This window comes from Panulirus ornatus, chromosome 40 (assembly GCF_036320965.1).
Source record: "Panulirus ornatus isolate Po-2019 chromosome 40, ASM3632096v1, whole genome shotgun sequence".
Classification (NCBI taxonomy): Eukaryota; Metazoa; Arthropoda; class Malacostraca; order Decapoda; family Palinuridae; genus Panulirus; species Panulirus ornatus.
The window spans coordinates 8196792-8221055 of NC_092263.1; the positions used below are offsets into that span (position 1 = coordinate 8196792).

Consider the following 24264-nt stretch of genomic DNA (forward strand, 5'->3'; position numbering starts at 1 on the left):
GGAGGAGGAGGAGGAGGCTGAGGCAGGAGAGAGGAGGAGGCCGAGGGAGGCGGAGGAAGAGGCTGAGGGAGGAGGCTGAAGCAGGAGGCGGAGGAGGCCGAGGGAGGAGGAGGAGGAAGCGGAGGAGGCTGAGGCAGGAGGCGGAGGAGGCCGAGGGAGGAGGAGGAGGAAGCGGAGGAGGCTGAGGCAGGGAGGAGGCAGGCGGAGGAGGGAGTGAGGGAGGGCGGGTGGCGGGCCGCCACACAGGTATATAAAGGCGAGGGTGCGGGGGCAGGGCCGACAGTCCGTGGCTGGAAACCTTACCGACCTCAACTGATTCTTGCACTGGGCCTCCGCCTCCGCCACACCGCCGCCGCCGTCGTCGTCTGGAACTCCTGGTTCGGTATGCACATGATGCCTTGCGCAGCCCACCTGTTGCTCGCCGCCCTGGCCCTGGCCCTGACCCAGGCGCTCCCAGCACCCGAGGGCAACACTCACCACACCCCCACCACCTCCGTCATCCACCAGCACCAGCAGGACGCCGCCAGGATCCGCAAGCGGGCCATCACCTCCTCCACGGCCCGCACCGATGAGGTACTGTGCCACACACACACACACACACACTCTCTCTCTCATATATATATATATATATATATATATATATATATATATATATATATATAGGGATAGGGGAGAAAGAATACTTCCCACGTATTCCCTGCGTGTCGTAGAAGGCGACTAAAAGGGGAGGGAGCGGGGGGCTGGAAATCCTCCCTCTCACTTTTTTTTTTTTTAATTTTCCAAAAGAGGGAACAGACAAGGGGCCCAGGTGAGGATATTCCCTCAAGGGCCCAGTCCTCTGTTCTCAACGCTACCTCGCTAATGCGGGAAATGGCGAATAGTATGAAAGAAAAAAGAAAAGATATATATATATATATATATATATATATATATATATATATATATATATATATATATATATATATATATATATATATATATATATAATGGCTACTGCTACATCGTCTTTGGTCAAAGATCTGTGCAGCAATGTTGCTCAGGAGGAGAGGGAGGTGGTGGCACACACGCCCCCTCTCCTGACGGAGGGAGTGGGCCGGAGAGGTGATAAGGGAACTGAGAAGGGAACTGAGGGAGGGGACATTGTAGACGAGAGAGAGAGAGAGAGAGAGAGAGAGAGAGAGAGAGAGAGAGAGAGTGTGTGACATACCATGAGCTGCGCCAGCCTCTATGTATGGACCCACAGACCCCCATGTGTGCACCAGCCTCCTCCCATCTCCTACAATCCCCCCTCGACTGCATTTTACCCCCAGGCATGATCCTGGGGTATGATTTTACCCCCAGGGATGATCCTGGGGTATGATTTAACCCCCAGGGATGATCTTGGGATATGACTGGAACCGTGGGACAATCACTGGGATCCTGTGGGACATGACTGGGGGTGAGGGGTGAGGGGTGAGTGGGACTATCTATTGGTTAAGTCTGAGTCGACCACAACCTGACCACAGTCCACACCTAGCGATTCCCACACCGCCAGAAGGTGTCACCGATGTGTATACCACACGTCACCGATGTGTATACCATACGTCACCGATGTGTATACCACACGTCACCGATGTGTATACCACACGTCACCGATGTGTATAGCACACGTCACCGATGTGTGTATCACACGTCAGCGATGTGTATATCACACGTCGAAGAAGTTTATATCAGACGTTGGCGATGTGTATACCAGACGTCAGCGATGTGTATACCAGACGTCAGCGATGTGTATACCAGACGTCAGCGATATCTATACCAAACGTCAGCGATGTGTATACCAAATGTCGATGATGTGTATATCAGACGTCAGCGATGTGTATATCACACGTCGAAGATGTTTATATCAAACGTCAGCGATGTGTATCAATCAGCTTTGCTGTCTTGCCTCTATTTATCTTGTACTGTCCTGCCTCTATCTATCTTGTACTGTCTTGCCTCTATCTATCTTGTACTGTCCTGCCTCTATCTATCTTGTACTGTCCTGCCTCTATCTATCTTGTACTGTCCTGCCTCTATCTGTATATATTGTACTACCCTGGCTCTGCCTGTATAGGTTAAGGATGTAGGGTATTGTATGTACTGTCCTCCAGCAGATAACCTGGTCATAGACCATCAGGTCTTGTGTTATCTGTCCTTCCCATGTACTGCCCTCCAGCAGATAACCTGGTCATAGACCATCAGGTCTTGTGTTATCTGTCCTTCCCATGTTCATTCTCTCTCTCTCTCTCTCTCTCTCTCTCTCTCTCTCTCTCTCTCTCTCTCTCTCTCTCTCTGTTACATATATATATATATATATATATATATATATATATATATATATATATATATAATTTCTGATCGGGCGAAGAGTTCGTGTTGGTCAGTCTACGAGATGAACTAGAGTGCGTTTGTCGTCTTAGGAAGACAAAAGAGTGCGTGTCCACACCTGTGAGGGGCATAGAGTGTGTGTCCACACCTATGAGGGGCACAGAGTGCGTGTCCACACAACTGATCGACAAAGAGTGCGTGTCCACACAACTGAGGGGCATAGAGTGCGTGTCCACACCTCTGAGGGATAAAGGGTGCGTATATGGTAACTGGTATCTATTCACATGAGTAAGCACATATGTGAAACATGAAAACGTACATATGTGAAAAATAGAAATGCACACATGTGGAACATGAGAACGTATGTGTACACATGAGAACGCACATATGTGAAACATGAGAACGCATATATAACACAAAAACCGCACATATGTGAAACATTAGAACGTACATATGTGAAATAAAAATGCACATATGTGGAACATGAGTACGCACACATATGAAACATCAGATCGCACTTACGCGAAACATCAGAACGCACTTACGCGAAACATCAGAACGCACTTACGAGAAACATCAGAACGCATTTACGCGAAACATGTGAAACAGCAGAACGCAGCTTGACCAAAACTTATCATATATCAAAATACAGTACAATACAGTTGAATATACGTCTATGATACAGTAAAAATACAGTACAATACAGTTGAATATACGTCTATGATACAGTAAAAATACAGTACAATACAGTTCAATATACATCTACGATACAGTAAAAATACAGTACAATACAGTTCAATATACATCTACGATACAGTAAAAATACAGTACAATACAGTTCAATATACATCTACGATACAGTAAAAATACAGTACAATACAGCTCAATATACATCTACGATACAGTAAAAACGGACCTCCATCAAACTCACTATACAGTCCAATGCAGCTGTATTATAGAAAATAATTCCACGATACAGTAGAAACTGGATGTATGTAATTACATGTAATTACCGAGAATCATGACCATATAGGGTGTAATTACAGTAAAGACGTTACTTACGAAGTCATCAGGTCGTAACAGCTGGTTAAATCGTTACGTTACTGCTTGGAGAGTCGTCATGACCCCCAGCTAACAGTCACAACCACCATTCTGTAGTAATTACAATGTTACTGAAGACAATTTTACGATAGATAATACCTTTTCAGTCATTATAAATTAATAATGTTTTCATCCATATCTATCTATCTAATCTGTCTACCTATCTTTATATATATATATATATATATATATATATATATATATATATATATATATATATATATATATATATATATATATTGGAAAGGATCACAATTTTGTGCGTGATCAAGATATTCCTTTGAGTCCACGGGGAAAATGAAACACGATAAGTTCCCAAGTGCACTTTCGTGCAATAATCACATCATCAGGGGAGACATAAGAGAGAAATATAAGTCAGTTGATATACATCGAAGAGACGAAGCTAGGACGCCATTTGGTAAACATGTGATTGTCCAAAACATACAACGAGCGTTCATAAACTTATTTTACAAATTTTATCAACAATAATGTTATCTAACTTGTATAGAACATCACTAATATCATCGTGTTTCATTTTCCCCGTAGACTCATAGGAATATATAGGAAACAGACGAAAGAATGGCCCAACCCACCCACATACACATGTATATACATACACGTCCACACACACATATACATACCTATACATCTCAACGTATACATATATATATACGCACACAGACATATACATATATATACATGTACATAATTCATACTGTCTGCCCTTATTCATTCCCGTCGCACCCCGCCACACATGAAATGACAACTCCCTCTCCCCCGCATGTGCGCGAGGTAGCGCTAGGAAAAGACAATAAAGGCCACGTTCGTTCACAAGCAGTCTCTAGCTCCCTTTCCACATCCAGGCCCCACAAAACTTTCCATGGTTTACCCCAGACGCTTCACATGCCCTGGTTCAATCCACTAACAGCACGTCGACCCCGGTATACCACATCGTTCCAATTCACTCTATTCCTTGCACGCCTTTCACCCTCCTGCATGTTCAGGCCCCGATCGCTCAAAATCTTTTTCACTCCACCTTCCACCTCCAATTTGGTCTCCCACTTCTCATCGTTCCCTCCACCTCTGACACGTATATCCTCTTTGTCAATCTTTCCGCACTTATTCTCTCCATGTGACCAAACCATTTCAAAACACCCTCTTCAACTCTCTCAACCACACTCTTTTTATTACCACACATCTCTCTTACCCTTTCATTACCTATTCGATCAAACCACCTCACACCACATATTGACCTAAAACATCTCATTTCCAACACATCTACCCTCCTCCACACAACCCTATCTAGAGCCCCCGCCTCGCAACCATATAACACTGTTGGAACCACTATTCCTTCAAACATGCCCATTTTTGCTTTCCGAGATAATGTTCTCACCTTCCACACATTCTTCAATGCTCACAGAATTTTCGCCTCCTCTCCCAGTCTGTGATTCACTTCCGCTTCCATCGTTCCATCCGCTGCTAAATCCACTCCCAGATATCTAAAACACTTTACTCTCTCCAGTTTTTTTCTCCATTCAAACTTATCTCCCAGTTGACTTGTCCCTCAACCCTACTGAACCTAATAACCTTGCTCTTATTCACATTTACTCTCAGCTTTCTTCTTTCACACACTTTACCAAACTCAGTCACCAGCTTCTGCAGTTTCTCACCCGAATCATATATATATATATATATATATATATATATATATATATATATATATATATATATATATATATATATTCCTATGAGTCCACGGGGAAAATGAAACACGACAAGTTGCTAAGTGCACTTTCGTGTAATAATCACATCATCAGGGTAGACACAAGAGAGGAATATAACAGTTAGTTGATATACATCGAAGAGACGAAGCTAGGACGCCATCTGGTAAACATGTGATTGTCCAAAACATACAACGAGCGTTTATAAACTTATCATTTTACAAATTCTATCAACAATAAAGTTATCTAAGTTGTATAGACCATCACTAATATCAAGATTATAATTCTTTGTGTATTTAATGATAGAAGATTCAATGATATTTCTCTTGGTAATAGAGTTAGAGCTAATAACTGAGATGGCATTACTCCAGTCAATACAGTGATCATAGTATGAGAACGGGACAAGAATCAAATGCCTGCGAGAAAGAAGTAAATAAACCACCCAGCCTCGCTTGGCTCCGTCCTTTGTTCCTTCCTCCCTTTTGGGAAAGTAACCAATACAGGAGGGGAGGATTTCCCAGCAGGACCGACCCACCCCTCTCAGCCGCCCTCAGCGTCACGCCCGCAGGAGGAACGTGGGCGGCATTCTCTCCCCCTTCACCCCAGGCAGGCAGGGAGGCAGGGGTAGTCTAAAGGTGTGTTGAGGAAGGCGACACACGTGAAAGGTGTTGACTTCATCATTACGCAAGTCCTGCCCACATTCCGATGACCCTAATATGTACGTGCGTCTGGGTTCAAAATGAAGGGCGACAGAGGCCATCTTTCTTCGTTCTTTCACCTCCCTCGTCGTCTCTCTCTCTCTCTCTCTCTCTCTCTCTCTCTCTCCGTCAAGGCCTGGGAGAGAGGGTGGAGATCATGTGTGTGTGTATGTGTGTGTGTGTGTGTGTGTGTGTGTGTGTGTGTGTGTGTGTGTGTGTGTGTGGCTGGGTTTCTGTAGCTATGTGGAGGGGCATAATAATAATAACAATGATGATAATAATAATAATAATAATAATAATAATTATAATAATGACAGTATTAATAATAATGATAACAATAATAACAATAATGATAATAATAATAATAATAATAATAATAATAATAATAATGATAATAATAATAATTTTAATAATAATACACTTTCTACTGAACCACTTCACACCAAAGGATGAAGATGAGAATAAACCAAATTAGAACAGCATAAGACAAACAAAAACAGGATACATACTGTAACCTTATAAGGAGAAGACGGGTGGGATGGGGTTAGAGTCATTAAATATGTACGTCAAATATCTAATCTCTTATCTGTTGATGTTCACTATGGCTGGGGGAGGGGGAGGGGGGGGGGGGGGCTGTTCTTATAGCGGTGGTGTGTATACGATCTCGAATGGGCAAGGTATGTCGGTGATAACGAACTGCAACTAGGGGACGAGGGATCTCAAGCGGCAGAAGGAGGTAATGATGGTGGCGGGGATGGTGCAGTACCTTGTTCCCGAACCGTTCGGGTGAGATCCAGGTTGGACGGCTGGATAGGGGCGGGAGGACCAGTGTGCTGAGCACACACTCGGCAGATGGTGTATGAGGGACAGAGGATAGGAAGAAAGGCCATGTCGGCGAAGGACAGATGAATCAACGTGGAAGAAATGAATGAAAAAGGAAGAGAAGGTTGTGTATACCATCGTGAGTCTACGAACGTAGGGCCTGGGATCCCAGCACGAGGCTTCATGATGGTGGCGATGCGTGCAAGAGTGACGCGCGCCGCCGTGCACGGCCAGATTGGACACCATGTAACCCATGGGTCGTGCCGATGTGATCCCAGAAAGAAATACTTATTATTATTCATACGCGCCATTTACCCCACGAGCGAGGTAGCGTCAAGGACAGATGGCAGAGCCTTAGAGGGGAAAATTCCTCACTTGGCCCCAATCTCTGTTCCTTGTTTAGGAGAAGTAATACAGGAAGGGAGGATTTCCAGCCATCCGCTCCCTCCCCCTGCTGAGTCGCCCCCTACGACACGCAGGAAGTGTAAGATATCGTTCACCAATACCCACCATGAGAGCCACATAATACGGTCATCATGCATAGAAATGGGGGAGAAAGTTATCGTGGGGGACCTATTATGCAGGAGGGAGGGAGAGGTCAATATATATAGAGAGAGGGAGGAAGGGAGGTCAATATATATATATTGGAGTAGAGGTTGTCATGGCCACCCATTCTCAACCCCTGAGGTTGGGTTGTGTGTGCAGTATTCTAGCTCCCGCTTACATCCTCCAACTAACCTTTCCCCCTCCAACCCAACACACACACCGCCGGGGGGAGGAGAGAGAGAGAGAGAGAGAGAGAGAGAGAGAGAGAGAGAGAGAGAGAGAGTGGCTCTCCTTGCATGGGTTCCGTCCCCAGTTCGACCGATGGCTTTCTCGTCTGGCAGTGGTGTTACCGGACTCGGCCTGTTCGCCGGTGACACCTCGAGTGAGGCTGAGTCTCCATCCTCCGTCAGTGGACGGCAAAGAGTACATTGTAGTGTTGGACCATCATGGCCTCTGCGCCGGCTTGGGGCGCAGCCTCGAAGCTACGATAAAGTGTCTTAATGATAACGCTGGTTATCTACCTCTATCCGTCCACTGATAACACAGGCAGGGGCAGCTGATCATACAGGCCCCAGGATCAACCCACTCCCACCACCTGACCTGACCTCACACCACGCCTTAACACCAGCAGGTCAAACACTGTGAAGCCAATCATGACACACCTATTCTTCCTACGTTACGAAGTTGAATGCAGTTAAAGATTACACCTTCTGATACACACACACACACACACATATATATATATATATATATATATATAGTATACAAACCTGCAACGGCCAGGATCGAACCCGGGACCCCTGTGTGGCAGGCGGGAGCGCTACCGATAAGCCATGATCGCCCCTTCCTTCCTGTTGGAGGTTTGTATGATATATGGAAGTGCGCGTTCATATGCACTATATATATATATATATATATATATATATATATATATATATATATATATATATATATATATATATATATATTGGAAAGGATCACAATTTTGCGCGTGATCAAGATATTCCTATGAGTCCACGGGGAAAATGAAACACGATAAGTTCCCAAGTGCACTTTCGTGTAATAATCACACCATCAGGGGAGACACAAGAGAGAAATATAACAGTCAGTTAATATACATCGAAGAGGCGTAGCTTGGACGCCATTGGGTAAACATGTGATTGTCCAATGAGGGAGGTAAAATGGGGGGGGAGGGGTTGCTTGTTGACACGGATGGGCTGGAGATGACGGAGGTGGGTTGTGTTCGAAATGGTGGAATGGTGGGCAAAAGGTGGGTCGAGGGTGGTTGTGTTCGACATGGTGGGCAAAAGGTGGGTTGGAGGCAATGAGTGGGTGGGGAAGAGGTGGGTGGGTAGGAAAGGTATGTTTTGTTTGAAGTCTGTCACTGGACAACAAAGGTGAGTTGAACCAGGTGTAAATTTTGGAGGAAGGGAAGGGGGGGGGAGGGGGAAGGGGGAATGTGAGGGAGAGGGGAGAGGGAGGAGGGAGAATGTGAGGGAGGGAGGGAGGGAGAGTGATGGAGTGTGGTCTGGTCTGTGGCTGGTCTGGGCTGGTCTGGTCTGGTCTGGTCTGGTCTGGGCTGGGCTGGGCTGGGCTGGGCTTGGCTGGTCTGGTCTGGTCTGGTCTGGTCTGGTCTGGGCTGGTCTGGTCTGGTCTGGTCTGGGCTGGGCTGGTCTGGTCTGGGCTGGTCTGGGCTGGTCTGGTCTGGTCTGGTCTGGTCTGGTCTGGGCTGGGCTTGGCTGGTCTGAGCTGGTCTGGTCTGGGCTGGTCTGGGCTGTGGCTGGGCTTGGCTGGTCTGGGCTGGTCTGGGCTGGGCTGTGGCTGGTCTGGTCTAGTCTGGGCTGAGCTTGGCTGGTCTGGGCTGGTCTGGGCTGGGCTTGGCTGTGGCTGGTCTGGTCTGGGCTGGTCTGGGCTGTGGCTGGTCTGGTCTAGTCTGGGCTGAGCTTGGCTGGTCTGGTCTGGTCTGGGCTGGGCTGGGCTGGTCTGGTCTGGGCTGGGCTGTGGCTGGTCTGGGCTGGTCTGGGCTGGGCTTGGCTGTGGCTGGTCTGGTCTGGGCTGGTCTGGGCTGTGGCTGGTCTGGTCTAGTCTGGGCTGAGCTTGGCTGGTCTGGGCTGGTCTGGGCTGGGCTGTGGCTTGGCTGGTCTGGTCTGGGCTGGTCTGGGCTGGTCTGGTCTGAGCTTGGCTGGGCTGGGCTGAGCTTGGCTGGTCTGGGCTGGGCTGGGCTGGGCGGGTCTGGGCTCGTCTGGTCTGGGCTGGGCTGGGCTTGGCTGGTCTGGTCTGGGCTGGTCTGGTCTGGGCTGTGGCTGGGCTGGGCTGGGCTGGGCTGGTCTGGTCTGGTCTGGTCTGGTCGGGGCTGTGGCTGGGCTTGGCTGGTCTGGCCTGGGCTGTGGCTGGGCTTGGCTGGTCTGGTCTGGGCTGGGCTGGGCTTGGCTGGTCTGGTCTGGTCTGGGCTGGGCTGGGCTGGGCTGGTCTGGTCTGGGCTGGGCTGAGCTTGGCTGGTCTGGTCTGGGCTGGGCTGGGCTTGGCTAGTCTGGTCTGGGCTGGGCTGTGGGGGGGGGGGGGGTAGTAGTTATCCCTGGCTATCATAAGAGAAGTGTCATGTGTGTGTGTGCCGTGTTATCCCTGGCTATCATAGGAGAAGTGTCATGTGTGTGTGTGTGTGCCGTCATGTGTGTGTGTGCCGTGTTATCCCTGGCTATCATAGGAGAAGTGTCATGTGTGTGTGTGTGTGCCGTCATGTGTGTGTGTGCCGTGTTATCCCTGGCTATCATAGGAGAAGTGTCATGTGTGTGTGTGTGCCGTCATGTGTGTGTGTGCCGTGTTATCCCTGGCTATCATAGGAGAAGTGTCATGTGTGTGTGTGTGTGCCGTCATGTGTGTGTGTGCCGTGTTATCCCTGGCTATCATAGGAGAAGTGTCATGTGTGTGTGTGTGTGTGTGTGTGTGTGTGTGTGTGTGTGTGTGTGCCGTCATGTGTGTGTGTGTGTGTGTGTGCCGTCATGTGTGTGTGTGTGTGTGTGTGTGTGCCGTCATGTGTGTGTGTGTGTGTGCCGTCATGTGTGTGTGTGTGTGCCGTCATGTGTGTGTGCCGTCATGTGTGTGTGTGTGTGCCGTCATGTGTGTGTGTGTGTGTGTGTGTGTGTGTGTGTGTGTGTGTGTGTGTGTGTGTGTGTGTGTGTGTGCCGTCATGTGTGTGTGTGTGTGCCGTCATGTGTGTGTGTGTGTGTGTGTGTGTGTGTGTGTGTGTGTGTGTGTGTGCCGTCATGTGTGTGTGTGTGTGTGTGTGTGTGTGTGTGTGTGTGTGTGTGTGTGTGTGTGTGTGTGCCGTGTTGGAGGTGGAGGAGGAGGGCAGCAGCTTGCAGGTTCGCATGTTTATGCTGGTGTCGGGGGCGATGGGGGAGAATAATGGGGGGAGGTGCAGGTGGCGTTCTGGGGGAGACGAATGTGGGGTGATGATGATGGGGAGGATGGGGTCTGTGTGTGTGTGTGTGTGTGTGTGTGTGTGTGTGTGTTAGAGTGCGTGATGTGGTGTGTGTCAGAGTGCATGATATGGTGAATGCTAGGGTGCGTGATGTGGTGTGTGTGTGTGTGTGTGTGTGTGAGTGTGTGTGTGTTGGAGTGCGTGATGTGATGTAAATTAGAGTGTGTGATGTGGTGTGCGTTAGAGTGCGTGGTCCGCTGGTGGCTACCGTACATAAGACACGGATATCCGTAAACACACCATAGTTTCCGCACATCACTTCAGATGAAACATATTTGTATAAGACGAATACAAGACCAAGATCTTGAGACCTGTCCAGCATAAACACGACACAATCATGTCCAGCGCCCTGACCTCCCCCACAACCCAGGTCGTCCGTGGCAAACCGTCTCATATCTGAGGTGAAGCTACGATAGGAAGGTCACATCTGGGGCAAGGGCGTCACATACTGGACACCAGAGAACATCTCAGTGGGAGCGAACTATATCTTTCATGTCCCTTAGTTTATAGTTTCAAGTTAGGCTCGACAGCACGGGCGACTAAATGCCATCATCAAAGCTATCTAATTAACAATATATATATATATATATATATATATATATATATATATATATATATATATATATATATATATATATATATATATATATCCCTGGGGATAGGGGAGAAAGAATACTTGCCACGTATTCCCTGCGTGTCGTAGAAGGCGACTAAAAGGGAAGGGAGCGGGGGGCTGGAAATCCTCCCCTCTCGTTTTTTTTTTTATTTTTTTTTTCCAAAAGAAGGAACAGAGAAGGGGGCCAGGTGAGGATATTCCCTCAAAGGCCCAGTCCTCTGTTCTTAGCGCTACCTCGCTAATGCGGGAAATGGCGAATAGTATAAAAAAAAAAAAATATATATATATATATATATATATATATATATATATATATATATATATATATATATATATATATATATATTCCTATGAGTCCACGGGGAAAATGAAACACGATAAGTTCCCAAGTGCACTTTCGTGTAATAATCACATCATGTATATATCATATAGGTGTTACCGGACTCCGCCTGGTAGAGGTTACATTGCGAGTGATAAGTCACCTTCGGCGAGGCTCTCTCTCACTAGGAGTAAAGTCTCGTTAAAGAACTTTTCTTTCCAAAGGAGTCTACGTTTCCCTACGACTGGAAGCAGCGCAACCTTGGGCCACAAGAGCCTTGACAAAGAGGTCCTGGGTAATACCAGAACTCTTCCACTAAGAAATTGGTCTTGGGATAATCACAGATGAACCATGTTCGTGATACGGTGGAGGTATTAACGAGAGAAGACAATGTTGCTCATACAGTCAGCGAGGACCACCTGCTATTAAAGTGAATGCCAGTGTGTGTGTGGTGGTGACGGTTCCTGAAGAAGGAAGTCCTGGCGAGGCTGCCACACACAACGTGATCACTGTGTCGCCGCGGCGTTCAGAAAAGATGGTTCTTGAAGGACACAATTGGCTCTTGGGCTATCCACAGCGCGGCCTCTGGAATGATTGCTGCTGGAGCCAAGCCTGTACCATGTACGTATTCTGTCGAGGGTTGGTACACCCTAAGGTTTTCTATACGAGAGACCATGGGGCTCCATAGGCCCTGTGGGTGTTCATGAGGTGGGCCAAGTGATGTCTAGGGTCTGGGGGATGTTCATGAGGTGGTATATAGGGTAATATAGGCCTACAGCCTCTTGGAATACGTAGGTCTGTATAGCACTCATATGAAGTGCTATAGAAGACCAGGTTTAAAGGAGTGCATAGGGAGTTTTCACGGCGGTATATAGGAATAGGGAATGGCCTAAGGGGAGTACAGAAATCCTTTAGGAGGTCCATATGATCGTCTGAATGCGTTTAAGAGTCTTCGGTGTATCCTTAAGGCGACGTCAGGGTAGCGAGGCTGGCCACCAACTGCAGCCAAGACCCAGTGGTTGTGAGTGACTGCGCTCCTGTACTATAGTCTCCTCTCAAATACCTGATGGTGCACGTCTCTTGTTTACATTCACTTTTTTTCTACCTCGGTGAAAACTGTAGATGACTCACACAAACACTTATAATCAGGTCCTGGATGTGTACATACACACTTACCCTGTGTATATAGGTCGCCTTCGCCTCTCATATACACGAACATACATGAATTCACATAAGCTCTTCACACAACACGACCCCTCCAAGTCCCATCTACGAACATATGCCATAGTTTACCATAATCCAGCTTTGGGCGACTCGCCGCTCACACTCCTCATCATGGATGAACAACCAGTGCTCCTGCAGCATCACGAAGCCTCGCACGTAACCTCATCCCCGGCGCCACACCTCCCGCACGAGGCTCAGCCACTCTCACAACTTGAGGCCTTCCCGAACTCCATTAAACATTGCCTGACGTCCGTCACTCTCTCTCTCTCTCCCTCACACACACACACACACACACACACACACACACACACACACACACACACACACACTGCTCCGTGTAGACAGGAAGCTGTTTTCTTTCTTCCTCAGACACTCGGGAAATATGCGTTAGCCTTTTTCGTGTCAAAATGTCCATTCTCACCGCTATGTTACTGACGCCTTAAGTCCTATTAAGTACACGAACCACCGCCTCCTCCTACAAGTGTGTGGTGTATGATACACTTAGGGGTCAACACTGTGGTGCCTCATTGAGATTTCAGGACCAGAGGCATCGAAGTGTGGTACAGTCACCTCTCGCCCTCACCACCAGACACAGGACAACACCAATGGCGCTCCTGCTGGTGGAACGACCGATGCTGACGACACTCGATGATCTCACAAGAACTGAGACAGTTGCCGGGAAGAGCGGCACGAGTGGTTTACATTTCTGACGATCGTTGAAGAATATTCAAAGTAGCATTCAAGGGTTAGCGTCACTGGGGAGACAAGTGAGCCAGGTAGTGTACACTTAGAGAAAAAGGAAAGAGGTGTAAGGGAAATACCGGCAGGGAAGGAGTGCGAGTGATTGAGAGATGTACATGAGAAAGGGGAAGGAGGTTAAGAGAAAGGAGTAAGGGTTAAAAAAAAGATGGCGAACAACAGATGGGGAGAAAGAGTATCAGCAAATTTCAGGAAGGACAAAACGAAAATGTTTAGGAAGGAAGTGATTCGTGTGAGGAGAACATATGATTGGGGGTAACTCGTATGAGGAGAAAAGGAGAACAGACAGAAGAAAGTGATTTGTAAGGGCAAAGCAAGAGAACATGTGTGAACACTACTGAGGTGAGCAACTGGGGAAGTGGTAAAAGGCAAAGAAAAAGTGAAGAGGAATGAGTGCTTCTGAAGGAGTTCTTTGTGCGTTAGATGACAGGGTGGCAGATGTAAAGTGTGTGGGACGTTAAGGTTTGCAAAGCGAGAGAGAGATATGGCGAGAATTTCGGTGAAAAGAAAAGAGGTGGTGAAAGTCTTGCGGAAGATGAAGTGGGACGAGGAGGTTGGAGCGGATGGTATTGCAGCTTATTCTCTTCTTTCTTTCAAGAAATGTGGGTGACTGTGTTGCTAACTAGTTAGTCAGGCTCTTCCATGTGTGTGTATGGATCAAGGTATCTGAGGCCTGGTGAAATGCCCGTACAACAATAATATATAAAGGTACATGATACAAAAAAAGAATGTTCAAGTTATAGAGTTATCAGAGAAGTTGTAGAAGCGAGTGGTGACTGAGAGGGTGATGGCACACACAGACTGGGGTTTCAGGAGCGGTTGAGGATGTGTGGATCAGGTGTTGTCTTTGATGAATGTGTGAGAAATGCTTAGACAAACAGAGGGATTTGTATGTGGCATTTATGGACCTGGAGAAATGTATTACAGGCTTGCATAAATGTCCTATAAAAGGTGCAGCGAAGCAGCAAGTTCTTATCTAGAGATCAAGTTACGTGTACGTGTAGAAAAAGAGGAGGATGAGCTGTTCTAGGTGAAGGTTGGTCTGCGTGAAAAGAAAGGAAGTAGTGATAGCCTTGCATAAGATGAAGTGTGGCAGAGCGGCAGGAAAGGATGGGATTGCAGATTGAGTACCCGAAAAAAAGAGGGTGACAGTGTTGTTGGATGGTTCGCTAGGATCTTCATTATATATATGGCTCAAGGCGAGGTCTCCGAGGATGGGCAGAATACCTGCATAGTGCCATTTATGAAGGCAAGGAAGATACAAGTGAATGTTCGATTTACATGTGAGCACACTTGGTCAGTTGTATGGGATAGCAGTCACTACAGGGGTGGTGGCATGCACACAGCATCAGACTGAGGAGGAACAATGTGGCATCAGGAGAAGCAAAGGTTGTGCTGACAACGTCTTTGCTTTGTAGAATTTGTATATATTTGCTGAATGACAGGATATTGTATGAGGCATTTCTGGATCTGGATAAACAGTGTGGCATGGTTGAAGTAGATGTCTTGTGGGAGGTCCTACGGACATATCGGGTAAATGGAAACTTAACGCAATACAGAGATAAATCTCTACCGGACAGTATGGTACGCACGTATGCGAGTAGGAAGGAAGGAGAATGAGTGGTTCTCGGAGAAGGTAGGTCCATATCAAGGATATGTGATGTCACAGTTGATGTTTAATCTGTTCATGGACGAGATGGCTCAAGGGAGGTTAACGCCAAGTGTCATGGAGCGAGTGAGGGGCAGGTTTACAGTATGCTGGAGGTGGAAGGGACATTTGAGGGGGGGGGGGTGTATCATTTGTTGTTTGCAGATGACACGGTTCTGGTGGTTGACTTCAGGAAGAAACTCCAGACGCTGGTGACACAGTCCGGGAGAGTGTGCGACTGGAGAAAAAGGATCGAACCTCCTGAATATTTTATGGAGAGACTGGAAAGAGACGTATGGGCCGTCTAGGGTCGAGGGCATAGGTTCGAATCCTGTCTGCGGTAGTCAGTCCACAGTCAATCCACCTGTTCTCCCTCCCCTAGGGGTTGGTCGATAAATTTGGTACCTGGGTTAGGATATATATGTATATATATATATATATATATATATATATATATATATATATATATATATATATATATTATCCCTGGGTGGGGATAGGAGATTAAGAATACTTCCCACGTATTCCCTGCGTGTCGTAGAAGGCGACTAAAAGGGGAGGGAGGGGGGGCTGGAAATCCTCCCCTCTCGTTTTTTTTTTTTTTTCCAAAAGAAGGAACAGAGGGGGCCAGGTGAGGATATTCCAAAAAAGGCCCAGTCCTCTGTTCCTAACGCTACCTCGCTAACGCGGGAAATGGCGAATAGTTTAAAAGAAAAAAAAAGAATATTCCTATGAGTCCACGGGGAAAATGAAACACGAAAAGTTCCCAAGTGCACTTTCGTGTAATAATCACATCATCAGGGGAGACACAAGAGAGAAATATAACAGTCACTTGATATACATCGAAGAGACGAAGCTAGGACGCCATTTGGTAAACATGTGGACTCATAGGAATATCTTGACCCCGCGCAAAATTGTAATCCTTTCCAATATATATATATATATATATATATATATATATATATATATATATATATATATATATATATATACACTCTCGCTGTAATATCCAAAACCAGGCCATACAGACCTTTTCATAATTTACTCCGACGCTTCACATACTCTGGTTCAGTCCACTGACAGTACGTCGACCCTTGTATACCACATCGTTCCAAATAACTCTATCCCGTTCACACCTTTACCCACCTCGAACGTTCAGGCGTCGATCGCTCAAAATCTTGTTTATTCCATCCATATATATATATATATATATATATATATATATATATATATATATATATATATATATATATATATATATATTGTCGTTAATGGGAGGGAACCACTTTCATGAAAATCGGACGGAAAGAAGTACAACGTCGTAAAGGATCTTTCCACTCCAAAGGAACCCACATCACCTTGCTCCGACGTGGAGCGCAGCCTCTAGAAATTCGTCGCACAAAGCCCCCAGACAAGGGCTGTCGTGTGCCTGTACGTTTGTTGATAGTAAAAACCCACAATTTTCACTAACAGGCCTGATACCAGGTAGCTGCTTCCGACACAAGGACTGAGCGATCGAGGGCGGAGCTGTCACCAGCGGTCCCTTACCAGCACCTTCCTCACCTCCTCCAGGCGAGACACACACACACACACACACACTTGTCAAGTCCCCAGCAGAAGTGGCTGTTGCACCAAGACAATCCCTGTCCCCTCCCGTAACCAGCCAGTGACTCACTCACCAGACAGCCCCTGAGTTTTGCTCCTGTCCAAAATGCTTGTGTGTGTGTGTGTGTGTGTGGGTTGATGACGACACCTCCCAGGTGATGCCCGGGGGGAGGCGGCTGCTGCTCCAAACACCGCGTCGGAGGGAACCACTTTCAGTCACAACTTCCAAAAGTAACAGAGGGTGTCAGTGACTGTTACCACACGCCCGTCTGTCCTGGGGCGTCACCCCGCCGTGAGACGCAACTCCTGAAGTGAGGGAGAGGCATCGCAGTGCCTCTCCCTCAAGACGAACCGTAAATACCTCACGTCGACCTCCCTGACAGACGGACGTCAACTGCCTCGCGAGGGACAGGGTTATAAACGTATATTGGCAAGTCTCCTGCACTCATCTCTCTATCCTACCTTCCCGTAATTGAAGGTCTGTGTTCCTGGTCTCTTCTACGTGAAGGTCTATGCTCCTGGTCTCTTCTATACGTAAAGGTCTATGTTCCTGGTCTCTTCTACGTGAGGTCTATGTTCCTGGTCTCTTCTACGTGAAGGTCTATGCTCCTGGTCTCTTCTACGTGGAGGTCTATGTTCCTGGCCTCTTCTACGTGGAGGTCTATGTTCCTGGTCTCTTCTACGTGGAGGTCTATGTTCCTGGCCTCTTCTACGTGGAGGTCTATGTTCCTGGTCTCTTCTACGTGGAGGTCTATGTTCCTGGTCTCTGCTCCTCTCAGGTAGAGCTTCGTATGTGGACCCAGTGGTCTGCTGTTGTATGCCTCCCTCAGTATATACGTGTGGTCTGACGTGAGAGAGTCGGGGTCAGACCACAGGTCACCCACCCTACCCTCTTCTTCCTACAAGACTAAACCCCCACCTGACGCTGGCCCGTGCCCTCCGTCAGCAGTGAGGAGCGGAGCGGGGCGGCCTCTGCCTACCCCTCTGCAGGGCGTGGGTCCTGCATACTCACACACGATCATAGAGCGGAGACACGAGTTGATTCACGACGCCACGAATAGGATGCCTTGGATCTCTCTCTCTCTCTCTCTCTCTCTCTCTCTCTCTCTCTCTCTCTCTCTCTCTCTCTCTCTCTCTCTCTCGGTACACTACCGTACACCCCCGTCCCCTCGTCCCTACCTCGCATAGCTACTGGGATGGGGGGGGGGGTTAGGGGAGTTAGTGACGGGGGTGCAATGATCTTGTCCTTCAGTGGCTGTTGAGTCTCACTCCTTCGGCCCGGTTTGCTGTCTTAAGACTCGCAATCCTACCCACCGCATCACACAGGCTGCTGCTGGCGCTCAGTCCACACACACACACACACACACACACACACACACACACACACAACAGCAACCACAACACCTTAACAACTCACACCACTCGTTCTTCGTGACTATATTTCTCCTCCGGTGAGCTCAAGGGTCGTACCGTCGTGCTCAAGGGTCGTACCGTCGTGCTCAAGGGTCGTACCGTCATGCTCAAGGGTCGTACCGTCGTGCTCAAGGGTCGTTCCGTCTTTCTCAACGGTCGTACCGTCGTGCTCAAGGGTCGTACCGTCGTGCCCGTTTTCCTTCACCATGAGATGGTCAACCAATGCCTGTTTTCCTTCACCATGAGATGGTCAACCAATTCCCATTTTCCTTTGCCATGAAATGGCCAATCAATGTCCGTTTTCCTTCACCTGGGCCATCCATCCTCCCTCACCACCACTCCTCCCCCTCTGGCCATCGCCTCCTGACACTGGCATTGACCAGCGGGTGCAACCAACTCGTCCCCATCCCTCCCTCACACCCCCACACATTGCTAGCCAAACCTTGCCACTCAATAATACAATACATACCCGAGAACACTTCACCCCAGGTGGTGTGTGTGGGGCGGGCGGGGGACCAGAACATGGGGGTTAGTTGTCGTGCGTCACTCAACATCTTCGCTACGTCGACTTGGCGACGGACGGACGAACGGACTGACAGACGGATGGATGGACTGACGGACGGACGCTCGGACGGACTAACGGACGGACGGACTGACGGACGGACGAACGGATTGACGGAAGAACGGACGGACAGACGGACGTAAATATTACCTTTAGAACTCTGACGAGGCCAGGCCTTCGTGGTGTAGCGGTTAGCGATGCTGGCTCTGACGCATTCACGGGTTATCTGGTGGTCGAGTTCCTGTAGGTTCGAATGCTGGGCACGGCAGTCGGTCCATAGTCAACCCAGCTGTTCATCCCCACCCTCTTCTAGGGAAGCTGGTCGATAAATTGGGTACCTACCTTACGCAAGAGTAATATATATATATATATATATATATATATATATATATATATATATATATATATATATATATATATATATATATATATAATTTTTCTATCATACTTAATCGCTGTCTCCCTCGTCAGCGAGGTAGCGCAAGGAAACAGACGAGGAATGGCCCAACCCACTCACATACACATGTATGTACATAAACGTCCATACACGCATATATACATACATATACATTTCAACGTATATATACATATGCATGCAAAGACATATACATATATACACATGTACATATTCATACTTGCTGCCTTCATCGATCGCTCAAAATCTATTTTCACTCCATCTTTCCACCTTCAATTTGGTCTCCCACTTCTCCTCGTTCCCTCCACCTCTGACACATATATCCTCTTGGTCAATCTTTCCTCACTCATTCATTCCATGTGCCCAAACCATTTCAACACACCCTCTTCTGCTCTCTCAACCACACTCTTTTTATCACCACACTTCTCTCTTACCCTTACATTACCTACTCGATCACTCCACCTCACACCACATATTGTCCTCAAACATCTCCTTTCACTATTGAGATCGCCTTAACCAGTGCATTAACATGCCCGTGGCCAGGGGCCCATAACTCACTTGGCTGGCCACTTACCACCCACTTCCCTAGCCACTACCTGAGCTCCCCCCTCCCTCCCCGAGATCCAGTCGACACCCACCCCCTGCGCTTCCCCCTGCCCTCCCCTCGCCCCCAATCTCCCCCCCCCCACACTTTCCCCCACCTACGCTCTCCCCAGATCCAGTCTCCACCCCCTACACCCACTGAATGTCACATGGAAAACACCTCCCAGAATCTACACTTCCATCACTGATTTGTCTCGACGGACGTCTTGTGTGTGTGTGGGGGGGGGGGGGGGGATGGGCGTCACCACCACTCTTCACCAACACCACCAGTGGCTCCAACACACACACACACACACACACACACAAAAGGTAAACTTGGCACAGAGGATGGGGAACGTGTTTTCGATCCAGTATCCATTCTCGGAGAAAAGAATTCTTCCTGCACACTGGAGGAACGAGCTAACGAGGTGATCGGGTCGACACTGCCAGGTTACACGCCTCTCATCCATAACTAACTTAGGTGGAAAACCAACGCCAGCCAAGGTTGTGTACAAAACTTTGTAAGGATCTCGTAAACTTTAAGACATCTTTTTTATATATATATATATATATATATATATATATATATATATATATATATATATATATATATATATATATATTGCAAGAGGTGCGCGTGATCTAGTATTTGTTGATAACCATGCGGTAAATGAAACACGATAAGTTCCCAAGTGCACTTTCGTGTCATGATCACCTCATCATCATCAGGGGAGATACAAGAATGAGACACGAGACGTACAAGAGACAGTTGATATACGAGGAAGAGACGTAGCTAAGACGCCATTGGTACACAGAAGCGTTACCAGATGATGGTCTTAGCTCGGGTCTGGCAACAACATGTCTGTTAAAAAGTGTTATCATGACACACTTGTGTGTACCAATGGCGTCAAGCCACGTCATGTTCCTCGTATATCAACTGTCTGTTGTACGTCTTCTGTCTCATTCTTGTATCCTAGCTTCGTATCTTCGTTGTATATCAACTGACTGTTATTTTTCTCTCTTGTGTCTCCCCTGATGATGTGATTATTACACGAAAGTGCACTTGGGAACTTTTCGTGTTTCATTTTCCCCGTGGACTCATAGGAATATTTATATATATATATATATATATATATATATATATATATATATATATATATATATACATAAAGGCCGCAAGATTGTGCAACAGACCTAACCCCAACAAGAGACATGTCCAGACCAAACACTTAAAAGAAAAAAGGCCAGGTTGTCCCGTGGGGCGGTGATGAAGGCCACACGTCTATAAAGCTGTTCAGAGGATTGCACGACTGGAAAATATTTATTCCAGACACACACACACACACACACACACACACACACACACACACACACACACACACACCCCAAGGGAGAGCGAGGCGACGCAGACATTCCAGGATGACGAGCGAGACGTAGGGTGAACCAGGAGTAAATAACCGACCACATAGGAACGACCATGGGTTCGAACCCTCTACTCACCTTTACACTCCCCTACACCACCTCTCTCTGAGGCGGCAGCAGCAGCTTCAAGCTTAAGCTGAATTATAACTGTATGATCAGTCAGCTTTCTCTTGTGATGGTGAGTCTGGCTGGACCTACAGTGGGTGATGGGGGCGAGGTGAGGGGAGACATAGGGGGGATAATATACTCGTAAACCTGTTGATGTTCTCTGTTGATGTCCTCTGTTGATGTCCCCTGTTGACGTCCCCTGTTGATGTCCTCTGTTGATGTCCCCTGTTGATGTCCTCTGTTGATGTCCTCTGTTGATGTCCTCTGTTGATGTCCTCTGTTGACGTCCCCTGTTGATGTCCCTTGTTGACGTCCTCTGTTGATGTCCTCTGTTGATGTCCTCTGTTGACGTCCCCTATTGATGGCCTCTGTTGATGTCCTCTGTTGACGTCCTCTGTTGATGTCCTCTGTTGACGCCCCCTATTGATGTCCTCTGTTGACGTCCTCTGTTGATGTCCTCTGTTGACGTCCCCTGTTGATGTCCTCTGTTGACGTCCTCTGTTGACGTCCCCTGTTGACGTCCCTCGCTCTAGGTACAACACAACACCCTCCTCCCCCCCCCCCGCCTCACGAACACACCTCACCTGCCTATACTACACTTATATACACTACAATATACATATCTGTGCCTCACCCCCCATACTACACTTATATACACTACAGTATACATATCTGTGCCTCAACCCCCCATACTACACTTATATACACTACACTATACATATCTGTGCCTCACCCCCCCATACTACACTTATATACACTACAATATACATATCTGTGCCTCACCCCCCCATACTACACTTATATACACTACAATATACATATCTCTGCCTCACCCCCCCCCCATAATATACGTATATACACTGCAATATACATATCTGTGCCTCACCCCCCATAATATACTTATATACACTACAATATACATATCTGTGCCTCACCCCCCATAATATACTTATATACACTACAATATACATATCTGTGCCTCACCCCCCCCCCATAATATACTTATATACACTACCATACCCCTTATCTGCGTCCCTGTGAAATAGCCCAAGGACCCAACCCACCACGGAACTGTGCCTGACATTAAGTGATCGCGCGCGCACACACACACACACACACACACACACACACACACACACACACACACACACACACACACAGACGTACACGTACACGTACACAGCCACGCGCCCTTGGTCACCAGCAGCAGACAGCGTCGACGTAAGATCAGACGGAGCTCGCGAGGCTCATGCCAGAAGTGGGAGGAACCCTGCCTCCACAGGGAGGCTGAGGGAGGAGCAACATGCTGTTGACATCTTGAAGGTCTTCAAGCATGACAAGCTAGAGTACGACAATTTACAACCCCTGGGTACGATGACTTACACACTACGCTCCGTCGACTTCACAACCATTAGGTACGATGACTTCACGCTGGAGTACGATACCTCATTGTACACAGGGAGTTACCTCTTAAGTACGATACCTCATCGTACACAGGGAGTTACCTCTTGAGTGCGATAGCTCATCGTACACAGGGAGTTACTCTTGAGTACGATAGCTCATCGTACACAGGGAGTTACCTCTTGAGTACGATACCTCATCGTACACAGGGAGTTACCTCTTGAGTACGATACCTCATCGTACACAGGGAGTTACCTCTTGAGTACGATACCTCATCGTACACAGGGAGTTACCTCTGGAGTACGATACCTCATCGTACACAGGGAGTTACCTCTTGAGTACGATACCTCATCGTACACAGGGAGTTACCTCTTGAGTACGATACCTCATCGTACACAGGGAGTTACCTCTTGAGTACGATACCTCATCGTACACAGGGAGTTACCTCTTGAGTGCGATAGCTCATCGTACACAGGGAGTTACTCTTGAGTACGATAGCTCATCGTACACAGGGAGTTACCTCTTGAGTACGATACCTCATCGTACACAGGGAGTTACCTCTTGAGTACGATACCTCATCGTACACAGGGAGTTACCTCTTGAGTACGATACCTCATCGTACACAGGGAGTTACCTCTGGAGTACGATACCTCATCGTACACAGGGAGTTACCTCTTGAGTACGATACCTCATCGTACACAGGGAGTTACCTCTTGAGTACGATACCTCATCGTACACAGGGAGTTACCTCTTGAGTACGATACCTCATCGTACACAGGGAGTTACCTCTTGAGTACGATACCTCATCGTACACAGGGAGGTACCTCTTGAGTACGATACCTCATCGTACACAGGGAGTTACCTCTTGAGTACGATACCTCATCGTACACAGGGAGTTACGTAACTCGTACTTCAGGTGTTGATGTCGTCAGATTTAAAACGCTACGAACTCACGAAATTACGAGCGCACATTACGATACCTGAAGTAACAACATGACTTCACTCCAGTGTACCTCGAGGCCACAGAGACTGGTCGAGACCTGGACCTCGAGGCCACAGAGTCTGGTCGAGACCTGGACCTCGAGGACACAGAGTCTGGTCGAGACCTGGACCTCGAGGCCACAGAGACTGGTCGAAACCTGGACCTCGAGGCCACAGAGTCTGGTCGAGACCTGGACCTCGAGGCCACAGAGTCTGGTCGAGACCTGGACCTCGAGGCCACAGAGTCTGGTCGAGACCTGGACCTCGAGGACACAGAATCTGGTCGAGACCTGGACCTCGAGGCCACAGAGTCTGGTCGAGACCTGGACCTCGAGGCCACAGAGTCTGGTCGAGACCTGGACCTCGAGGACACAGAGTCTGGTCGAAACCTGGACCTCGAGGACACAGAATCTGGTCGAGACCTGGACCTCGAGGACACAGAGACTGGTCGAGACCTGAACCTCGAGGACACAGAATCTGGTCGAGACCTG

The 24264-nt window shown here is 47.7% G+C and overlaps 1 protein-coding gene across 1 annotated transcript in view; it reads left to right on the forward strand.

Annotated features, from left to right (window-relative positions):
* The first annotated feature begins 280 nt into the window (after nucleotides 1–280).
* AstC (Allatostatin C) overlaps nucleotides 281–24264 on the forward strand; it is a 91922-nt gene continuing 67938 nt past the window's right edge. Inside the window, exon 1 of the mRNA XM_071685790.1 lies at nucleotides 281–573. Coding sequence (XP_071541891.1) covers nucleotides 385–573 — 189 coding nt within the window. The 5' untranslated portion in view covers nucleotides 281–384. The remainder of the gene's footprint in view (nucleotides 574–24264) is intronic.